Source organism: Schistocerca gregaria, chromosome 2 (genome assembly GCF_023897955.1).
Source record: "Schistocerca gregaria isolate iqSchGreg1 chromosome 2, iqSchGreg1.2, whole genome shotgun sequence".
In the NCBI taxonomy this organism is placed as follows: domain Eukaryota; kingdom Metazoa; phylum Arthropoda; class Insecta; order Orthoptera; family Acrididae; genus Schistocerca; species Schistocerca gregaria.
The window spans coordinates 367,932,954-367,953,106 of record NC_064921.1 but is presented as its reverse complement, the minus strand read 5'-3'; the positions used below and the strand labels follow the sequence as shown (position 1 = coordinate 367,953,106).

The following is a 20,153-nucleotide window of genomic DNA, read 5'->3' as shown; positions in this document are numbered from 1 at the left end:
ATTTTTCTTGGTCCCCATTATTGTGAGCCACTGAGCCATTTGAAAGAACTACCTATCTTCTGCACCTGGGATTCACCCCCTCCCCTTCTTGCTCTTATTTCCTTTCTGAAGTCTCCCTCCACCAAGCAACATCACCAGCACGTGTAGCCAGTCCGTGTCTTGGGGCTGTTACGCATTTATCTGGTTGAACTACTGACATTTGAGCTTCTTGCTTCCCCATTTATGCCAAGTAGTGGTTGCTTGTCATCCTGGAGCATCTGAATGGTTGGCAATGGCCACTGTGCCAGTTGGTCATTGCTGTGGATGGGTGACGCCCATGGGGAAAGCACCTGATAATAGAGGGTGGTGTTAGTGTGGATGCTAGCCCATGAAGTGTATCAAGCTGCAAAACTCTGCCTGTTACCAAATGGCTCTCTTTGAGTGCTACTGGATCGTAAAAAAGCTGCTTCATGTGACCTTGCAGCCTTCCCTTCGTTGGCTACTCTCTGGGAGGATGACCAGGCTCGCTGTCCTGGGATGAAACACTTTCCCTGCTATCTGATCTGTATTACAATGGACAGGGACACATGCACGCGCACGCACGCACACACACAGTTTTTTGTGGAGAGTATCAAGGACAACTTCTGTGAAGTGGAGTTTCCTAGAAAGACGCTGTGCAGCTCCCTTTTGATCAAAGGTTTTTCTGCCACCAAATCTGCAGCCCTTCGTGGTTTCGATCGTCTTGGCGACGTCATCGTGTCTGTCTGCCTCAAACAGTCTCTGGATATCACCCAGGGAGTGACTTTTCATATACCTCATAACCAACTGATGAACGCTGGGCCAATCTGGAGCAATGCAGCATTTATTTCGTTCGACGTGTTAAGAAAGGTCCTAAATAAAACACCAATACTGGCGCGCGCACGAGAGAGAGAGAGAGAGAGAGAGAGAGAGAGAGAGAGAGAGAGAGAGGGGTCAAGGTTGCGTATCAGTGTGACATGAAGCTGTGTCCCCCCACCACTCATGAACCCTCTCTGGGTGGCGAGTGGACACTGCTGTATTACGTCACCATCGTGTAAATTGTCTTGATGGCCATTCTCCACACTCACAAGATTGCCCAGCTTACAACAAATAAAAGATCAAACAGCGTAAGTCACTCGATCGTCTCTCTTACAACGAGGCTTGTGAAAATGATAGACTTCATTCAATGTCGATGTATTCTACTTTCGCCTCTGTTACGTCCTTTCTTTCAAGCCTTTCCCTTAAACTGGTTTTGGCCGCTCACCTCTCCCAGTCTGCTCTCCCCTTCCTCCGCATTTCCCTTTCCTCCTACCAGCAGCTCCTACCCCTACCCCTTCCCCTCAAGGAACTGAGGAGGAGGAGGAGGAGGAGGAGGAGGAGGAGAAGTAGTAGTAGTAGTAGTAGTAGTAGTAGTAGTAGTAGTAGTAGTAGTCCTCTTCTGACTCTTGCTAGGGATGTTGCTCTGTCTGAGAATACAGATCCCCTGCATTCTCTAGACAGAAAGCCTGCAATTTTTGGTTTGATGAGGTACCCACACTGACAGTGCCTCAATACCACCTGCTCTCTATCCGATCTGGACAAAGCTGCCACCACCACCTTAAAAAAAACGTCCTCACTCTCCCCTGAGGGAGAAGAAGCAGCAGCAGCTCAAGTCAAGACAGTTTCCTCAGCTTCCCATGGGGGCTTCACCTCCTCCTCACTCTGAATAAGATAGTTCTTATGGATGTCACCCTATCCTCGTAGGTGACTACTACGGGCCAGATGATGTGATCGCACCTCAGCTTCTTAATGGTTAGCGTGGACTCTAGGCACGTAATTGACTGAAATTAAAACGGATACTACCATCACCTACTGGAAATAAAACAACTTATTTCTTCTTATTCTGTGTTCTGCTTTCGAGAAATGCACTTCAGTGATAACTCTCCAGCGTTTTGTGGTTATCAGGCATTCTGTCGGATTCTTGCAGGCCCCAAGATAGGATATGGAGTAGTCTGCATTTCAGTTCACACTGATGCCATTTGTGACTGCATTCCCATTCATACCAACTTGAAATCAATAGTGTAAGAATACGAACGACCTCAAGGAACACCATTTGCAGTGTCTACTTCCCACCAGTATGCTGAATAGGCTACTTCAAAACTACTCCCACCCCCATTCTTCTCCTTCAGGACTTCAGTGCCACCCAACCACTGTGGGGAAGTGCCACTTCAATGAGTAGGGGGTCTTCTGTATGACCAACTTCTTACAGACTTACATTTCTCTCTCCTCAATCTTAGTTCTCCCACCCACTTCAGTGCCACTCATGGCAGCTTTCCTGCTATCGATCTCGTGATCTTCTCCCACGATCTCATGGCTTCCCTGCAATGGTCATCCCATGATCCTCTTCGCACAGTGGACACTTTCCAGTGAATCTATCACCCTGCTGCTCCCAGGCAGACAGGCCTCCATTTTGGACATTCTGAAGGGCTAATTGGCCTTCATATGCGTCTGCTGTGCACCTAAGACACCTCCCTTTCGGACAGCATTAATGCAGTTGGGCAAGACGTTTCTGCCACTAGTCTCCTCTCTGTTGGCATTACTTTCCCTTTATCCATGTCCCTCCCCCTCGTCGTTGACTGGTACTGTAGTGGACCTAGGATGTAGCAGTCGTTGTCCAGGACCGCCTACGAGCACTGCAGAGGTTCAAACACCCTTCACAGACCAACTTTGTAGTCTTTAAGACTCACTATCTTGTTAAGCAGAGTAAAATGGAACGCTGGGTGAGCTACATCTTTTCCTTGGGGGCGTACGCCTCATCATAGGTTTGGTCCACGCTCTGGAGCCTTCTGGCCTACCAGTGACAGCAAACTGCCAAAGTTCATAACCTCCTAGGTGCTCTATATTCTGATCAGTCGGTTCTTGTAGAACACGTCACGACCGTCGTACTCTTTCTATCCTGCTACCTTGCTCCAGCAGAAATGCAGAGCTGAATGGACGCCCCTCTGTTTCAACCAGCACCATGCTGAAACCTGTAATGAACCCTTCACTGAAAGGGAATTCTTGCAGACTCTTACTTTCTGTGACACTGCCCCAGCCCTGGATTCCATCCACAACCACATGATCCAACATTGGGGCCTTCTCCAGAGGTAACATCTCCTCAGGGTCTTGAACCGTGTTTGGCTCTGGGTGCTTTGCTGTCTGAATGACGAGACAGTACAGTTATTCCAACCTTAAGCCCAGGAAGAACTCGACGTCTCTCGATAGCTACCATCTGATTAGTCTGATAAATGTACTCTGCAAACTGCTCAAGACAATGGTTATCATCAGATTGTTGGGTACTCGAATCTTGGGGCTTCTATTCCCATATTAGTGTGGCTTCCAGGAACGACGATCGCCAACGGACACATTACTTACATTGGAGGCAGCAATCAGACTGGCTTTATTTATGTGCCGGCACCTTGTTGTGGTTTTCTTAGACATACATAAGGCATATGACACGGCTTGGAGCTATCACATGACGGCGTCTGCGTCTTCCGTGGATCCTCTCTTCGTGTTGGCACTTCACTCAGCGCCCCTCGAACAATGGTATCCCACTAGGTTCTGTGTAAAGCGTTACACTCTTCCTCATAGCCATCAATGGGCTTGTAACCTCTGTTGCGCCAGTGGTTACCCCAACGTTGTGCGTAGACAAACTTTTGCATCTCGTGTCGCTCCACCTCTAGCATCTGCTGAGCGCCGGCTCAAACGCCCCTTCTGAGGGGACTCTGCGTGGGCCATCTCCCATGGCTTCCAGTTTTCTCCCACCAAAATGCAGGGTGTGCATTTTTGTCGTCGACTCACAGTACACTCCGATCAAGATCTTTATTTAGGTGACCAGCTCCACGATTTTACAGCAGTTACGTTTCTTTGGCCTTACTTTTGATAAAAAGCTGATAGGGGAAAAGTAATTGTCTCTGCCTCCTGTCCCATACATTTTAGGGTGCAGACTGTACCTGTCTCTATCGGTACTACGTTTTGGTCTTGTCCAGACTATATTACGGTAGTCAGGTTTATGGCTCAGCGGCTCCTCCTACGCTGCAAATACTTGACCCTGTTCACCATTGTGGGGTGTTTCTGGCTATTGGTGCTTTTGTCGCTAATTCCGTTCGGTTTTCACAGAAGTAGGGTTTACCCTTCTGCGAATACGACAAAGGTTACTCTTGGTAACTTACGCAATTACTATTTGCCGCATTTGCCAATTTCCTGACCATTCCGCGTACCCTGCCTTCTGTGCAAACTAGGGATGTCTCCGTCCTGACAGTTGCCCAAAGGTGGGATCGACGACGATTGTAACTCTTCACTGCCGTCTGTCGGAATCTCCACTCACTGGAATGTGCCCTATGTATTTCCTCCCACAATTGTCTTCTTTCCAAGTAACCGCATTTTAGTATTGTGACATATGACATGGTAACATTGGCAAAACATACAGAAAAATTATTATTGCGTAAGTATATTCATAAAATAAATGTAGCAGATCTGTAATAATTCTCTCTTTCCTCAGGATGTGAATGACTACCTACCTTCTTACCAGGCGCCGGCAACAAATTGGCTGAATGACGTTGCACAAATGAACTTCATGGGGTTTGAATTGTTGACATGGGTTCCAGAGAACCACGCATTCTCTGTTTTCAACTCTCTAGAAGAACTGAAAGGTATGTGAGATTAAAAAACTTATACTACTTTCTGCTAGTCCTTCCATTCAAGTTGGTCGTCGCGATAAAACGCCATGTGAGCTCCAACCTGTCTCAATATGTAATGCCTCTATGGTGAGTTGAGAGTAAATTTCACTGTTTCATGTTAGCAGCTTATCTTCCGCACTGATGAGTACACCCTTTCTAGTTGCCCACTTTCTTTCGACTGCTGAAATTAGTATCAGAAGGGGTATTGATAAAATGGAGGGTCAGGTGAACATACAACCTAGCAGAACCTGCAGGTCAAATACATCCAAGGAGTGGTTACACATTCCACCATTTGTCACCTTGAGGGGTACTTCGCTGCAGACTTGTTACATTTTCCCGAGTTTCCAAGTGATGAACGTGAATGTAAGAACATAGCAATATCATCAAATAAAATTAAACACCTCACTTAGTTTAAGGCACCACATAATTGAGATTTTAATTGGAAATTGTTCTTACCAAATATAACTAAATTCACTTGGTGATAGTCTCCAAATAGAGGGAAGAGTTCTTATGTGAACAGTTCGTCAGCACGGTTCACATGTGCACACAGTAAAGCTAGATGAGAACACAAACGAACCATCCCACACATTAGCTAAATTTCAATCTGAAAATGTCCTAGCTACAGGAAATAAAATATTAAAATATTAGAAATATACATACATGAATACAGTCCTCCAGCAGTTTATTGTACTTGGACGATACTCGGGAGGCGGAAGACAATTAATACACATGAGGTGCCTGTTCTTTCAGATGTCTGAAAGACACAACACACATATTAAAGACAGGCTGGTGAATGATCCACACGCTCGAAGTCATAAAGGAAACTTCGAAGCTCCAGAGTAATGATGGACAGGAGCACTATGTCAGTAGTGTGTGGATAAGTTTAGAATTTGGATCTGATGTGGAGGGGGTTAGGGTAGTATGTGCAGTTGCGAAGATCACTGGCCGGATGGCTTAGTGGTCACAGCATCTCCCTAGTGAGCAAGAGACCCAGGTTTGAATCCCAGTGTGGCAAATTTTTCAAATTTCCTCATTGATGTAAACCATTGCCCACTAGCAGTTAACCGTCAGTAATTCCTCGGTAACTTTATTGATAGAAGATTTGAATAAGTTAAATGTTGCTGTTAAAATCGCTGAAGGGTACCTAATGAAACGACGCTGTGCTGACTGTTCCAAAATTATCAACTCTTTTCGAACGATGGAACATTGAATGTGTATCCATCATGACAGATTTTGCACTGCTAGAGGATCGCCAATTGTATGCAGCACTCTCAGAAATGGCAACACTAACTTCAAAAACTCGTGGCGCAATTGGCCATTGGCCTCTCCAAAGAGCACTTCCTAGATCACCAGTTAATTCGAACTTCAGACTAACGTTCGGCTCCAGTGTGGAATGAGGACCTCTCCATATTCCTTTGAGGCATAAATATCTGCGAAGAACAGCGGCACTATTGCTGCTGTTCCGATAAGGCAGGTTTAACTGATGGACTTCTCGCTTTGTCCATATCTGTATTGACTGATGGCAATTGTAATCAGTCCTACGTTGCCGTACCAGTATCGGCACCTGATGGCAAGTCAAGGCACTAACACTACTAACAATACAAAACCTTAATTTAATTCTCCAGGATGGTTATAATGAAATAGGGACTCTGCGTATAACCTACGAGAGTCGTAATCATCTTACGTATTTAACTTAACAAATGGAGGGGATACAAATAGGTAAGTTGTAAAATGTGTGGTGTAAAAGGCCTGGACAGGCTTCGGGACTGACTGCAACTAGAGTATGGCTTTTCGTTCATCGCGCCCCTAAGAGATGAGTAGCCCCATCACCCTGGCCGCCTTTTAGCCCTGAGAAAATTTCCCCGTACTACCTTCATAGGAGGCTGTGGACGTGGACGTGGAGGGACTGGAACGTGTAAAACTCCATGATCCTACATGGGACTTGCAGCTCTTTGAGCACTCCACCACGACCCCTATGTTACGTGGTGAAATGAAATGTAGAATACGAAAGACCATCGAAGATTTTTCTTGTAGTTAACGACAGATATGATTATTTTATAGGTAGGAAGTCAAGGATTGCATCAAGCATTGAACTTACACTGTACGCAATTAACAAAATACCCTCTCAAGCGAAAGCACATGTCAAGAAATCATTGTAGAAGTTGGGCCAAAACTACCACGAGACAAAATTACAGAAGCTTAAATACAAATACGAGGCTACTGTATCATCAGGAACGAAATCACACGTAGTGTAAGTACTTAAAACATGTTTCTGAAAACTCACAAGTCGGCAATAAAAGGAAAAATAAACACTCCTGTGAAAGTGTAGTAAAGAGTATGACTCTAAATCGTTTCCCTCGCTCGCTACACCATAGGTAGGATGTAGACCCACAGAACAGAGGCAGCCATATTCGCCTAGGTTTTTAGTCTGTGGCGGAACTGATGGGGACTCCTTTCTACCTACGAAGCATCAGTTTTACGTGCAACACCTTGATGGTAAGTTTGGAGAAGTGACAGAGCTGTTAAAGATACAAAACGGCACAGCCGTGATTCAGACAGCACCCCTGCCTGTGACAAGCTGGGTGATACTCCTGTTTCCGTCACGCCCTATAAGAACCTCAACATGGTCCAGGAGATTATTTTCCGTCGTGACCTCCTCCTAACAGTCCTCGCCAATTTGTAAAGGCGGGGTGTTAATTTCATCCAGTGCGTTTACAGGGGACCCAAATACAACTGGGTTGCTACCGGTGCCTTAATCGTGCCTGAAAAGTCAAGGTGATGGTTCACTGCTGTGACGTTAAACCATACGTCCCTCCCCCTATGACCCCCTGCGGGTTCGGGGGTTAGAATAGGCCCGCGGTATTCCTGCCTGTTGTAAGAGGCGACTAAAAAGGGTCTCAAACTTTTCGGCATTATATGATGGTCCCCTGTTGGGTTTGACCTCCATCTCTCAATTTTCCTAAGAGCGAGCCGATTGGGGAAGGGCGCCTTACTTGGTGCATTGTGTCCATCTTGCGATCAGACCTTTCACCAGCTTATACACCGTTGAACTGCAGTCCTGTCCGCTCTCCATCTCTTGGGCATGACTGTTTCTGCGTGCAGATTACACTTTGCACTGTGCAGTGCCTCTTTCTGCACCGACGGCGACCATGGACCACATGTTACCTAACATTCAGCACTGTAGCCAGTCCGTTGTGGTGGGGCCGCCATGTACCCTGTTGGTTGTAGCCCCCTAACAATACAGGAATCCTCTACTGATGCCTGCGCAGGTAACTCCCCACGTATGCCAAGGAGTAGATGCTTATCCTCCTGGGGTATCGGGACTCCCAGCAACGGCCATCCTGCCAGGTGGCTCTTGGTGTGGCAGGGTGGCGCCCGTGGGGAGGGCCCTTGGTCGGAGTAGGTGGCATCAGGGCCGATGACCCGCAATGAAGCGTGGCACATCGTCTATCGCTGGTGGCCACCCGCCAGCAGTCTCTAAGCGTTCTCGGGCTCAGATTAACGCTCAGAAGTACGATCCGAAAACGTTCCTCTCCCTGGCCACACTGTGGGAGGAATGTAAGTCTCAGGATGGCAGGAGCAGTTATTCGCCCCGCTTCTTAGTTTGTACGAGGGCTGATGGGGAGTCTTCTCTCTCCACAAAGCCTCAGTTCTTCGTCGAGCATTTAGAGGACAAGTTTGGGGAGGTGGAGGGCTTGTCAAAAATGCGCTCTGGGTCAGTCCTGATAAAAACGGCATCCTCTGCCCAGTCACGACGGTTAATCGCTTGTGACAAATTGGGGATGTTGCCGTTACGATCACACCCCATAAGAGTTGAAATATGGTCCAGGGAGTTATTTACCATAGGGATCTTCATTTGCAGTCTGGTGAACAGTTGCGCACCAATTTAGAGCGCCGGGGTGTACATTTCTTCCGGCGCGTTCATCGGGGTCCAAAGGAAAATCAGATTGCTACCGGTGCCTTCATCTTGGCCTTCGAAGGGGATACTTTACCGGGAAAGGTCAAGGTGATGGTCTACCGAAGTGACGTTAAGCCCTATATCCCTCCCCCGATGCGGTGCTTTAAGTGCTGGAAGTTCGGCCATATGTCTTCTCGCTGCACTTCCAGCCTCACATGTCGAGATTGCGGACGCCCATCACATCCCAATACTCCATGTGCCCCGCCTCCCATCTGTGTCAACTGTGGGGAGCACCATTCACCTTGCTCGCCAGACTGCCGAATTTTCCAGAAAGAGCGTAAAATCATGGAATACAAGACCCTGGACCGACTAACCTATACTGAGGCAAAAAGGAAATACGACCGACTCCATCCTGTGTGAATGACGTCTTCCTACGCTGCTGCTACAACACCTGTGCTAGCCCTGTCTGTTTCTCAAATTGTGGCCGGATCGACGGGTAGTACAACTCCTCCTGCCCCCTCGCCAGTGGGGGGCTCTACCCAACGGGTTGCTCCTGCGCCACCTACCTCAGGAGCAACACCATCCCACCCATCGGGGACGTCCGTCCCCACTTCTAAGCCGGAGAAGTGTCAAACTTCTTCGGTTTCTCACGCTCGCAAGGGGTCCCTTGGGCGTAAGTGCCCGCAATCAGCTGGTCGTAGGGCTTCACGATCCTACTCCGTCCCGGAGACTCAATTGGTGAAGCCCTCCTAGTCGGTGCGACCCAAGGAACGGCGGAGAAACCCAAGAAGAGCTCTCAGCCCAAGGAACAAGCGGTGGCAGCCATCCCACCGCAACCTTCCAGCTCTGAGGATGCGGTGGAGATTCGGGCGCCCGCTGAGGACCTCGATCTCGCCGGTCCATCAGACGCCATGGAAAGCACTATCACAGGTGCTAAATCGGAGGCAGCAGGTGACCCAGCGGCGTAATCTCCCTTCCCAGTCGCGTCACGCCTTTCTCAGCCATGGACAACACCATCCTCCAGTGGAACTGCAGCGGTTTCTTCCACCATCTAGCTGTGCTCTGCCAACTTATCAGCCTTCACCCTTTCCTCTGCATTGTTCTGCAGGAAACTTGGTTTCCGGCAATGCGAACCCCCGCGCTCCGTGGCTACCAGGGTTATTATAAGAACTGGGCAGCTTATGAAAGGGTGTCTGGTGGCGTCTGCATATGTCCTCAACTCTCTTCACAGCGAGTCTGTACCTCTCCAAACACCTTTAGAGGCTGCCGCTGTTTGGATGTGGACGCCACAGGCTGTTACCATCTGAAGTCTTCACCTTCCACCGGATGGTGATGATGTGCAGCATGTCCTGGCTGCTCTGATAGCTCAATTGCCGCCACCTTTCTTGTTACTGGGCGACTTTAACGCCCATAACCATCTGTGGGGTGGGTCGGTGGCAACAGGTTGAGGCGCCATCGTTGAGCATTTAATGGCGCAGCCCGATCTCTCGATCTTACATGATAGTGCCTTCACACACTTCAGTGTGGCCCATGGCACATACTCCGCCATTGACCTTTCGATCTTTAGCCCTAGCCTCTTACCGTCTGTCCAATGGAGAGTGCATGACGACCTTTGTGGTAGTGACCACTTTCCGATCTTTGTCACTACCACAGCGTCAGTCTCCTGGGCGCCCTACCAGATAGGCTCTGAATAAGGCTGACTGGGACTTGTTCTCCTCCACTGCCGCTATTGAGCCTCTCTCTAACGAGGACATTGATGCAGTGGTTCAATCGGTCACCACCGGCATGGTTACTGCCGCCGAATCTGCCATTCCCCGTTCTTCTGGGTCCCCTCGGCGGTGGACTGTGCCTTGGTAGTCGCCTGAGATCGCTGAAGCGATTAAAGCTCGCCGGCGGGCGCTCCAGCGTTACAAGCGACATCCCTCAATCGAACACCTTATCTCCTTCAAACGGCTGTGTGCGTGAGCCCACCACATTATCCGCCAACGCAAGCAGGAGTGATGGGAGCGGTATGTGTCCACCATCGTCTTCCATGTCACTCCATCGCAGGTCTGGGCCAAGATTCGCTGCCTCTATGGCTATCGGACCCCTGTCAGCGTCCCTGCGCTCCCACTGAATGGAGCAGTTTGTACAGACTCCGACGTCATTGCAAACTTCTTGGAAGAGCACTTTGCTCTGAATTCCGCTTCTGCCAATTACCCCTTGCGCTTCCGCTCCATTAAAGAGTGGGTACAACGTCGGAGTCTTTCTTTACGCACCCACCATCCTGAATTGTACAATGTTCCATTCAGTGAGTGGGAATTCCACAGTACCCTCGCCTCTTGTCCTGATACCGCTCCTGGCCCAGATAGCATCCACTCTCAGATGCTGAAACACCTTTCAGTGGACTGCCAGTGACGCGTCCTCGACCTTTACAACCGCATTTGGGTCGAGGGTGAGTTTCCGTCGCAATGGCGGAAAAGACTTGTTGTCCCCATTGTGAAACCGGGGAAGAACCCTTTGGAGGTGGACAGCTACCATCCCGTTAGTCTCACCAACGTTCTTTGCAAGTTGCTTGAACGTATGGTGAGCCGGTGCTTGAATTGGGTACTGGAGTCTCGGGGCCTTCTGGCTCCGTCTCGGGGCCTTCTGGCTCCGTCAAGGCCGCTCCGCCGCCGACGATTTGGTGAGCCTGGAGTCGGCCATCCGTACTGCCTTTGCCCGCCGTCAGCATGTGGTCGCTGTCTTCTTCGAAATGCGGAAGGCGTATGAACGACATGGCGTCATCACATCCTTTCTAAGCTTCATGGATGGGGCCTTCGGGACCCTCTGCCGATCTATATCCGCAATTTTCTGTCGTATCGTACCTTCCGCGTGCACGTCGCGGCCTCATATAGCTCCTCCCAAGTCCAGGAGAACGGTGTGCCACAGGGTTCTGTTCTGTCTGTTTTTTAATAGCCATTAACGGGCTCGCTACGGTCGTGGGACATTCTGTCTCCACTTCGCTGTATGCTGACGACTTCTGCCTTTACTACAGCTCTATTGACATTGCAGCTGCTGAACGTCAGCTACAGGGCGCAATCCGCAATGCGCAGTCTTGGGCTGTAGCGCATGGTTTTCAGTTTTCGGCAGCCAAGACCTGCGTTAGGCCTTTCTGCCGGCGACGCACTGTTCACCCGGAGCCGCGGTTTTATCTTGACGGCGAGCTTCTTTCAGTGGTGGAGTCACATAGGTTTTTGGGGGTGGTTTTTGATGCCCGGTTGACTTGGCTGCCTCATATTCGGCAGCTTAAACAGGCGTGTTGGCGGCATCTAAATGCTCTGCGATGCCTGAGCCACACCAGGTGGTGCGCCGACCGATCCACTCTCCTACGGCTATACCAGGCGTTGATCCAGTCCTGTCTGGACTATGGGAGTCTGGCTTATGGCTCAGCATCCCCATCTGCGTTGCGGCTGCTGGACCCAATCCTCCACAGCGGGATACGCCTTGCCACTGGTGCCTTCCGGACCAGCCCTGCGGACAGCATATTTGTGGAGGCAGGTGTCCCTCCACTGCGGTTACGACGCCAACAATTACTGGCTGCTTATTCTACCCATGTTTTTAGCTTGCCCGGGCATCCAAATTATCGTGTCCTGTTCCCACAGTCAGTCGTCCGTCCTCCAGAACGTCGGCCCCGGTCGGGTTGTCCGATCGCCGTACGCGTCAAACAGCTTCTCTACGGGCTTGAGTGTTGCCCTGTACCACCTCCTTTCCGGGCCCCTCTGCGTACACCCCCATGGTGTGTGCCTCGCCCTTGCGTTCGGCTCGACTTGGCACAGGGCCCGAAGGACTCAGTCCCTCCGGTGGCCTTCCGACGCTGCTTTTACTCCATCCTGGCCACTTATCAGGGCTCTGGCGTTGTCTATATCGACGGTTCGATGGTTGCTGGTCTAGTCGGTTATGCACTATCTCTAGGGGACCATTCTGAACAACGTTCGTTGCCGGCTGGCTGCAGTGTTTACACTGCTGAGCTGGTCGCCATCTTTCGTGCCCTAGAGTATACCCGCTCCTGCTCAGGTGAGTTCTTCGTTATTGTAGCGATTGCCTGAGCGGCTTACGAGGTCTCGACCAGTGTTTCCCTCGTTCTCGTCTGGTGATGGCTATCCATGAGTCCCTGCGTACTCTTGCCTGTTGCGGCAGATCTGTGGTCTTCGTTTGGACCCCGGGCCATGTTGGGATACCCGGAAATGAAACAGTTGACCGCCTGGCGAAAGAGGCCACTAGTGCACCATCTCTGGAGATTGGCCTCCCGGCGACTGATTTGCGGGCACTATTACACCGCAAAGTTTTCGATTTATGGGACACTGATTGGCGCAACCTGCCCGTGCCAAACAAACTCCGCCGTATCAAGGAGACGACTACTGTGTGGCGGTCATCCATGCGTGCCAACCGCAGGGAATCAGTCGTCCTTTGTCGGCTCCGCATTGGCCACACCCGACTCACGCACAGTTATTTACTGTGTGATGAGGATCCCCCTCTTTGTCGTTGTGGGGCGTCCTTGACGGTGGTCCATATTCTGTTGGAGTGCGCCCTTTTAACTGTGTTCCGGCAAACTTTTGCGCTGCCTGATACGCTCTCTGCGCTTTTATCTGACGACTTTTCCATAGCGGACATAATTCTGCGTTTTATTCGGGCAGGGGGATTTTATCGCTTAATGTGTGTGTTTTTGTGTTGATTCTGGCCTATGGCCTACGATTAATCTGATTTTTTTTTTCATGTGTTTCTCGGTGGTTGGTTTTTCCCTTTGTTTGTATGGTCGGCCAACCACCGTCACACTGTGATTTTAGTTCGTCTTGTCTGGTCTTTGTCTACGTTTCTCTTGTTTTGTGTCGTCTGTCTTATCGTCTGTTGATCGTTTTTTTTATTCTCTGTGGGTGTTTTTAGTATTTGGAAAAAGGGACCGATGACCGTAGCAGTCTGGTCCCTTTAACCCCCATAAACCAACCATCTACCATCCAGGAGGCAATCTGTGCCTTGGAACGGTCCGGTCGTTCAGTGGTGTTTGAGTAGGCCCCAGGACACGTCGGAATCACAGGCAACCAACTTGCTGACAGTCTACACGGAAACCGCTTATGGAGTTCGGCATTCCAATAATTATCCTGCGTTCATTTTTACCTCGCCAGGTTTTTCGGCGACGAAATGCCATAGTCTCAGTACGAACAACAAACTGCTTCCTATTAAGGAGACTGCGAATGTGTGACAGTACTCCATGCTGTCCTCTCGCAGGGAGTCAGTGGTTATCTACCGGCTCCGCATTTGCCACGCTTGGGTGACCCACGGCTACTTCCAGCGGCGGAAGACCCGCCTCAGTGTCGATGCGGCGCCCGGTTGACTGTGGTCCATGTTCTGGTGCACTGTCCCACTTTGACTGCCCTGCGACGAAATATTTGGTTGTTGCCGCTAATTTTATCTGCCAACGCCTCGGCGGCTGACTTAGTTTTAAGTGTTATTCGTGAGCGTGGGTTTTACCAATTAGTCTAAAGTTTACTGCATACCCTACGTCCCTCTGTGTCTTCCACCCCAGTATTTTTAGGATGGAGGTTTAAATGTGTTGGAGAGTGGCTGGCTCCTCCCCTTTTTTTATTCTTATGGTTGGCCACCCATGGTAATGTTTCGTCGTTTTAATCTCTTCTACACGTTCCTTGCGTTACTGTGGTTTTCTCCTCCTCTGTAAAGTGTGTTGTTGCCCTTCCGTCATTCTTGTGGTTTCTCCTTACTCTGTTTTGTATTTTCAGTCCCGCTTATTTTATTTTCTTCCTTTATGCCAGTTTTATTCGGAACATGGGACTGATCATCTAGCAGTATGGTCCCTTGCCCACCCCCCCAACCCCCTCTTTTAAACCAACCAGGTTACCAAAACTATATACAGCTTCCAGGTTTGCAAATCCCAACTCTCGCAGAACGTCACATGAATTCAGAGTTTCAAACTATTAACGATCGTTTTCCCCTTTTTGGCAGTGAGTGTAAACCTGGGCGAATTGATATCTCGTGAAACGTTCTTAGCCCCGATAAAAGAACAACCAACAGCTGATTACGCACCTTCACAGGAAGTGCCCAGCGGATTCAACAAAAGCTTAGAAGGCGTAGGATACACTGAACCAAATGACAGGGGTGGCTCCATTGAAGACAAATATGATTAGGTGGGTTCTTGGAACCACGGATGATGAAAGTGAATGTGACACTGTGCAAGATATGGAATATCTGCTCGCTTGCCCAAACTGCCCTTTCAGGTGCAACCCCGAAGATTTATGGCTGGCCGAGAAACAAGCCTTGGACGTGGCCCTAAACTGGCCTGAAAGGTCGTGACCTGGATTCCGGATTCCGTACACTAAAGTAAATAAAAGCTAATCCGGTGCCATTACATAGCCCAAAGACGGCTTCTGATTGCTAGATAGTTGTCATTCTGTCGTAGATCCTGTCAGGGTGCTCGCTTCCATGCACCGCTAAGATTATATCTGCCGTCATGGCTAAAGGTTTTCGCTATTTCATCTCTTCAGTGTGTGTTCCAGTATGTGGGAGCTTAGGATGGAACTTTCGTTTCGTCAAAACGTATTTTATTTGTGAGGCTGCGCTCAGCAACTGCAGATTTTTCCACCTCTCAGTTCTTAATATGCTGTATGTGTTCTGCACAGCTGTCTGAAGCGGTGTGGATGGACTGACGGACGTAATTGCTTCCGCACGCACATGGGAAGTTAACATGGCGTAGCATCTTCATTTTATTCTTATGAGCAAACTTTGATTCACAAGTCAATTATCTGAAGTATGTTTTCGGAAAGAAAGGCTATGGGTCACGTTCTTAGATACGCCAGCGGAAAAAAGTTCGAACATTCACGTTATCAGCCCCAGATTGCGTTCCTTTCCTTCTATGAGGGCGCTATCTAAAGTCAAATACGCATAGTCTTAGAAAGATAAGGTATCAGCTCCATTTTCTGACCTGCTAACAATATCAAGCAGATGCTACGCCCTGTTGACAGCCTCAGCCTCGGAATTCGTGGTGCTGAGCAGAGCCTCACAAGCAGACGTAAGATACTGTTTGACGAGACAAAAATTTCGTCCTAGGCTCCCACACACCGTCACACTCTAACCGCAGAGACTGTAGAAACAAAATGTGAAAGAACCTTAAACGGTGACGGTGGATATCTTACCGCTGTATGGAAGTGAACTCTCGATGCAGCAATTTAAGCGACTGATATTGGTCGCGTTGTTTACGCTGCGGCTAAAGTAGTCACGCGGGCAGCACAGTCGTTGACGCCATCCGTAACAGCATGCTGTAACCAGCAACCAATCCTAAGCAGTCTTTGGCTTATGTAAGGCCATCACAGTAACAATATCGACAGTAGATTCCTCAAGACGAAAACGATAGTGGAAATCGTAGGAAGCTCGAGGGTTTACACGGTAAGAAGTAAAGATTACACATTTTTCCTAATTATTGTTCACTCTAAGCAGCACATATTAGTTTGCTTTCTTCACTGGCTCAGCACACAAAGGTCCATAAAGTAACACTTAACGTGAAAACAAATTTTAAAGTTACGTTAACTCCGTTAGCTAAGTCGGTGCTGAAGACTGGGACTCGTGCTCAGATACTGAAGTGACTGAGAAACTTGCATTGAGTGCGTCTCCGTGTTCGGGATTCGCAATACATGCGAAACCGACTCACAAGCAGTTCCCCATAGTACGAGGGTGTGGTGAAAAGTAATGCCCAATTTTTTATGTGGAAACTGAGTCGTCTTAAACCAGACCTCAATATTCTACAGCTTTCCTCATTTCAACATATTTGCAGTCTCATGCCGCTAGAAGACTCCGAATTGTAGCGTATAACGTGGCAGAGTGCAACGCAAAAGCGTCGCTTTGAGAGAGCCAACGTGGTGTAATAGTTGCGAATTGGAAGATGCAGGGCGCACATGGAACACTCGATTCTCATTACACGAGAGCTGAGAAATCTGAAACAGTTGGGCACCTTGGGTACAATGACATCGAACATCCTCCATACAGTCCTAACTTGGTTCCTTTAGATTTTCATCTGTTTACAGAGATTAAAGAACACCTTCGTGGACATCAATTTGATAGCGCTGAAGTGGTTGTGGCTTCGTCAGTTAATAGTGACAGTGTCAGAAAACTGATCTCTCCTTCAGAGAAATGTTCGTCGGCAGGATGACTGTTGAAATACTAGGGGGACCCAAAAGAAACCGGATTGTTGTCATAAAAAATTTTACGAACCTTTTTACAAAATTACTTCAGTCACCTTCAAAATACTCTCAATTACATGCGGTGTGCACTTATCAAGTCTCATTTCCCAATGTTGGAAGCATGTTTGGAGCTCTTAACGTTTGATGTTGTCCAGTGCCCTTTGCGAAGCTGTTTTTACCGCCTTCACATCGTCATAACGCCCCCTTTTTAGCGTTTTTTCATTCGTGGAAATAGGAAAGTCACACGGAGCGTGGGTAACGACCGACCACCTCATAGATGCCAAATAGTGGGTCACTCATTAGGCCGTGTGTGCAGGAGCGCTGTCGTGATGCAGAAACCAGTCATCTGATCGCCAAAGTTTCGGGCGTTTCCTCCTCATACCCTCTCGCAGACGCCTTAAGACATCCAAGTAAAAGTGGTGGTTAACAGTCTGGCCAGGGGGTACGCATTCGTGATGCACGGTTCCACGAACATAAAAAAGACAATGATCATTGTTTTCACATTTGACCTTACTTACCTTGACGTTTTTGGTCTGGGAGAGTTGGGAGTCCTCCACTGGCTTGACGATTGCTTGGTTTTCGGGTCATACCCGTAACACCAACTTTCATCCCCTGTAATGACTTTTTTCAAGACGTTTGGATCACTTTCAATCTGTTTGAAAGCCCTGACACACATTCATGCGGATGGTTTTTTGCTCTTGTCAGAAGGCGCGGAACAAATTTAGCAGCAACACGTCTCGTGCGAAAATCCTCACTCAAAATCCGCTGGCACGAGCTCCAGCTGAATCCTCTGCTGAAATTTGGTTGATAGTTTGGCGACGATCCTCGTTGATATTTTGGCGGACCTTTTCAATGTTCTCATTTCGCGATGCTGCAGGGCGTCCAGAACGAGCTTTGTCTTCAACACACATCTCGCCACGTTTAAAGCGCCCAAATCACTCGAAAACCTGTTTGCGGCTCATAGCATCCTCCTGGAAAGCTCCCTGAAGCATTTGTGTCCTTTGCAGTTTTTTAAGCAGGAAGCAAAATTTCACACACGCTCTTTGTTCTTTCAAAGTTGCCATAACGTCTGCACAGCTGTTTCTTGAAGGTATCTACTAACACCATCTAGCGTGAGAACCCTGCACTACGTCTACGATTGGCAGCGCCCTCGGAGTCCGGTTTCTTTTGGTTCCCCTCGTAGATATGTAGACACCAAGAATAAATATGTACAATATTGCTGACGTTTGTTCTATTTAAAAAGCTTTAAGATTTTCACATACAAGAGGCGGTATTATTTTCCAGCACGCAAACGTATTTACACGCAGCTGCCAATGGAAAAGGACGGACCGGCCACCTGTCAAAATTTTGGCTGATGCTTTCCTTCAGTGAACCATTGCGTTTTCCCTGAAATCCAGTAATTCAGTGAGTAGCACTATGTAAGATTGTCTGTTCGAAGTGGGAAAATCAGCCGGGTTAGCAAACTTAAGTCTGCTCGATTCCCTCCAGAGTCCAGATCAGAGCGACTGTCCGGCAGTGAGGATAGATTGTATCCAGGAAACGCCCCGTAACTTCTCTCGACGTGGCACTCGGTGAGATAGTTCAGCAAATAATACTCCCTAATACGAACAGGGCGTATTATTCTGCACTCCATTATTTAATATTTCGTATCTCGCCAGCCAGCCTCTGTAGAGTAAATGTACCTCTAATGGATATTTGGATATCTGCATATGGTAGGAGCACACGAGCGCACACTGCAGTCTTGCTAACCCGTTACGGTTCTTTCCTGTGTCGGGCGCAGAACCACGCTCTTTTTGTCGCAGTGTTTTACCGAAGTACACTAGATAACCACAGCAAACACTGATCCCTACTGGAATGGTAAGATTTCCAGCCTTCATCACAGTACTGCCACAATGTCACACATGAATACGATGCAAAAAACATACGCTGCTTTGTAAGTTCCCCTAATAAAGGCCTGATTTTTTTCTCTTTTCAGAATACTTCACCGCCGTTGACCCCTTCGTACACCGCATGCCACTTGAGGTGAGACAGAACTACATTGGGGATGTATACCAATGGTGCAAGGGCCTGTGCGGAGTGACAGTTGCAGAAGACACTGGTCATTACAAATTGCACTTCTCAAGACTTACTGTGGTCGTACGAAAAAAGTGACTCTTAAGCAAATCGGAGGCCGTGCGTACCGTCCGGCACTTTAACTGCACTTTAACTGCACTTTGGAAAGACATGGTGCTTCCTATTCTAATGATGCACCTATCGAGGGAACTCCATTTAGAGCGTAGGTACATAAATTAATTTTGCATTCAGAGTACGCTATGTAAGGAGTTTATTGTCCATTGCTATTACAGGTCATCAGACGATGTGAAAGACGAAAATGTCGATGCAATCAATCACACCACCACGCCACCAAATGTTAGACAAGGATTAGTAGTTACCGACGAGAACTACTAAAGTTTGGAATGTATAGCAATAAGAGAACGGGTCATTAGTAAAGAGTTCCTTACGGAAAAGTAACGATTCATGGCTTTCTTCCGTATCTCCCTCCCTCCCTCCCCTCCCCCCCCTCCAGAACAGCTAGCTTCGTGATGTAAACAACGTTCTATTCAGTATTCATATGCATCGTAACACCTGCGTACGGTTACGTCACATAATGAAACTAATTCATCAAAACAGGTTTCTCACGAATTTTGTGATGCACGCTGAAAAGAATAAAAGAATACGCTTTATAAAACATGAGAATGGGCTCGAACAAAGTTAGACCAAGTAGTATTTTACCAAAGTGCAGCAAAGCTTACAGAACGACTGGGGTACCCTACGTTTTGTAAATACCTCTTTTGTTAGAGCCAAACTGCCTCCAGTCTAGGTCCTTACCTCTTAGCGGGGGACTTCCGAACGTGCTCTGTTCTATAATCATATGTTTCAACTCAGAAACCTCGCCGAACGCAACAGCTGTAGCATCGGGACAATAACACTTCCTTGGAAGATCGGTGGTCTTTTGGTAACAGACATCTAGACTCCAATCAGATATCTTACTCTACCCTCCGTGTAGTACGTTTCTTAGAATTACGTACGTTAGTCTCCAAAGGGAGAAAGTACGATCGAGAAGTACTCCGCACGAGTGGTTTGCTTTAATAGCCGCGAAGGTACTTCTGGATAACCTGATTGCCAGCGAGAAGGCACTGCTGAAGGTGTACGTTCAGAAATGTACGCTGTCCTACAGTATTACTAGTTACATCTATTTGCCAGTTGTTATGTAGAATGACCAGTAGAGCGTCCCCTTCTCTCCCCTCCCCTCCTCTACCCACCCTGTCAGCTCCGGATGTGAATGAAGGCAAATAACAGATAAGTAGCAAATTCGTG

General features: G+C 48.3%; 1 protein-coding gene across 1 annotated transcript in view; it reads left to right on the top strand.

Annotated features, from left to right (window-relative positions):
• The window catches only part of LOC126336156 (juvenile hormone acid O-methyltransferase-like), a 104,783-nt gene extending 85,787 nt beyond the window's left edge, over positions 1–18,996 (top strand). Inside the window, exons 5-6 of the mRNA XM_049999648.1 lie at positions 4,517–4,667; positions 18,772–18,996. Coding sequence (XP_049855605.1) covers positions 4,517–4,667; positions 18,772–18,947 — 327 coding nt within the window. The 3' untranslated portion in view covers positions 18,948–18,996. The remainder of the gene's footprint in view (positions 1–4,516; positions 4,668–18,771) is intronic.
• The last annotated feature ends 1,157 nt before the right edge of the window (positions 18,997–20,153 follow it).